The 2,466-nt window shown below is 52.4% G+C and overlaps 1 protein-coding gene across 1 annotated transcript; it reads left to right on the top strand.

Annotated features, from left to right (window-relative positions):
- Nucleotides 1–1,148: 1,148 nt before the first annotated feature.
- On the top strand, nt 1,149–1,829 carry LOC143028082 (uncharacterized). The gene has a single exon (XM_076189722.1). The coding sequence runs from the start codon at nt 1,149–1,151 to the stop codon at nt 1,827–1,829; it is 681 nt and encodes a 226-aa protein (XP_076045837.1).
- Nucleotides 1,830–2,466: the final 637 nt, after the last annotated feature.

The raw sequence follows: 2,466 nt of genomic DNA, 5'->3' as shown, positions 1-2,466 counted from the left end.
CACATCCTTACATCTCGTGTCGTGGCCTCCCAAGTCTCTTTATCGGCTCCGACACTGTTTTCCGACCACGTAGCACTCAACGTCCATTACACCCTCCCTACCACACTATCCGCAGTGCACGCCCTCACACGCATCGTAAACCCACTCTAGTACTGTCCCACATGTATTGCATACATGATTAATCTCCTTCCCGCATTTGACCACTACTGTGCTGAGCAGTTATATTACTCACCCGTAAACGCCACACACGCTTTCTACACCCAAAACGTCAAAAAACACATAGTGTGTCGTCCTGATACGCATACTTGGACACTAGACAATCGCAACGTTCAGATGGAGAGGAAGCTGTGGAGGATGGCCTTGTCTTTCAGAGAAGACCAATTCCTGAAATTCTACACCAGTACCAACTATCAAGAGTTGAGTTGATTGCTCTGCAGGGTTGTGTTCAAACGGATTCCTGGAACAGATCAACAGACAGCATTAGCCATGAGACAAGCGTTGGCATTATGTGGAACCTCATCAACAAGATGGTGAAGAAAAAAAAAATCACAGTGCCCTCCATCATAGTCCTTAACAGTTTGCACAGGACCTTGTTGATGGCTGTTCAGCACAGTCGCGAACTAGCATACACAACGCTCTCTCCACCCACAAAAACTATCGTGTGCTCCGACTAGCCTCTGCCTTGAGTAAAAGCAGCAACGACTGCAACAACGCTGTAGGAGAGAAGCCAAACGCAGAGTTTGGGATCCAATGTATTTAACGTTTCGCCCAGCAGGGCTTCTTCAGAAATAACATTAAATACATTGGACCCCATACTCTGCGTTTGGGTTCTTTCCTATAGCTTCTGCCTTATTGAATACTCATGAAGAGGACGAGGAGACTATAACCGAACAAGAACCGCGACGAGCCCTCGCTAAGGTTAGGCGACAGCTCCTGACGATGATGGCATCACCTATGCCGTCCTCCGAGTACTCCTGGACATACCTGGAAACCCTCTCCTCCAACTGTACAACTGCCTGGAATAACCACGGGCCTGGACGCACAGCACAATAGTACCGATTCCTAAACTTGGCACTGACTAATTCCGACCTGTATCTCTCACCTTTTGCATTTGCAAGGTAATGGAACGCATTCTCCTATCACGCCTGATGTTCCAAATAAGAGACAAGCTCTCTCCTAGACTGTATGGCTTCCTGCCCCAACGAGGAACGCACCACTGCCTCATGGAACTCTACACTCGCCTCTGTCCCACCAGTGTAGTGGCTTTCATTGATTTGGAGAGCGCATTCAACATCGCCAACAGGGACATTATCCTCAACCAACTTGTTGACTTTGGCATCAAAGGAAATTTACTGAGGAGGATAAGAGGATACCTGCGGAGCAGAAACTCGCGTGTATTGTTTAAGGGAGCATACAGCAATGACAGGGAGTTTGAACTCGGTACTCCACAAGGAGGTGTACTCAGTCATTTTTTGTTCAATATCCTTATGCATCGCCTTCTCTCTGCTTTCAGACACCGACAGAACAACACTTACTATGCAGACGACATATACATTCATTCAAGATCTCCGCAAGAAATGCAACATTTTCTTCACTTATTCCTCTTGTCCTCCTCCTCATGTGAGATTGTTATTTCGCCAGAAAAGAGCAGAAATTTATCTTTTCGCCCATCAAGCACTCTACCAGATTTCACCATAGGTAACACCATCGTGCCATTATATACACAGTACCTCGACCTGGGGGCGCCAATTCGCATTACACCTGCCATCCCAGCAAGACAACGCGTGCATCTTATTGTCCAAGACCTGCTAACTCGGCATGAAACTTGATTCAATTCTTCCTTCTCTTAGGACGATTACAGTTTACCATGATGTGATATCTGATCATATCAATTGGTGACTTCCCGGAATGCTAGACAACAACTCCTACAGGAGTAGACTCCCAGCGCCGCCAGCCTCTGCCGAAGTGGACTCCCAGTGCCGCCAACCTCTGCCGAAGTGGACTCCCAGCGCCGCCAGCCTCCCCCTGCCGCCTCTGCCGGAGTGGACTCTTAGCACCGCCCCAGCCATCATGGACAGCCGCTGCCGACGTGGACCACTCCTGCCGCCGTCTGCCGACGTGGACCTCTCCGTCGCGGCCTGCTGACGTGGACCACCCATGATGCCGCCGCCCCAGCCGCAGCCGACGTGGACCGCCCCAGCTACAGTCGTCGTGAACCTTCCCTACCGCAGTCGACGTGGACCACCCCTGCCGCATCAACCCCAGCCGTCGCCGCTGCCGACGTGGACCACCCCAGCCGCAGCCGCCTGCCGACGTGGACCATCGCTGCCGCCGCAGCCCCATCCGTCACCGCTGCCGCCGCAGCCCCATCCGTCACCGCTGCCGACGTGGACCACCCCTGCCGCCGCAGCCCCATCCGTCGCCGCTGCCGCCGCAGCCCCATCCGTCGCCGCTGCCGACGTAGCC

This window comes from Oratosquilla oratoria, chromosome 9, assembly GCF_046742065.1.
Source record: "Oratosquilla oratoria isolate Oo_2021 chromosome 9, ASM4674206v1, whole genome shotgun sequence".
Taxonomy (NCBI): Eukaryota; Metazoa; Arthropoda; class Malacostraca; order Stomatopoda; family Squillidae; genus Oratosquilla; species Oratosquilla oratoria.
Note: the sequence above shows the minus strand (reverse complement) of the source record. Positions and strands in the feature narration are given on the sequence as shown.

Excerpts from the sequence above, each read along its gene's own strand:
- LOC143028082 (XM_076189722.1), top strand. The coding sequence starts at position 1,149 with ATGTTCCAAATAAGAGACAAGCTCTCTCCTAGACTGTATGGCTTCCTG.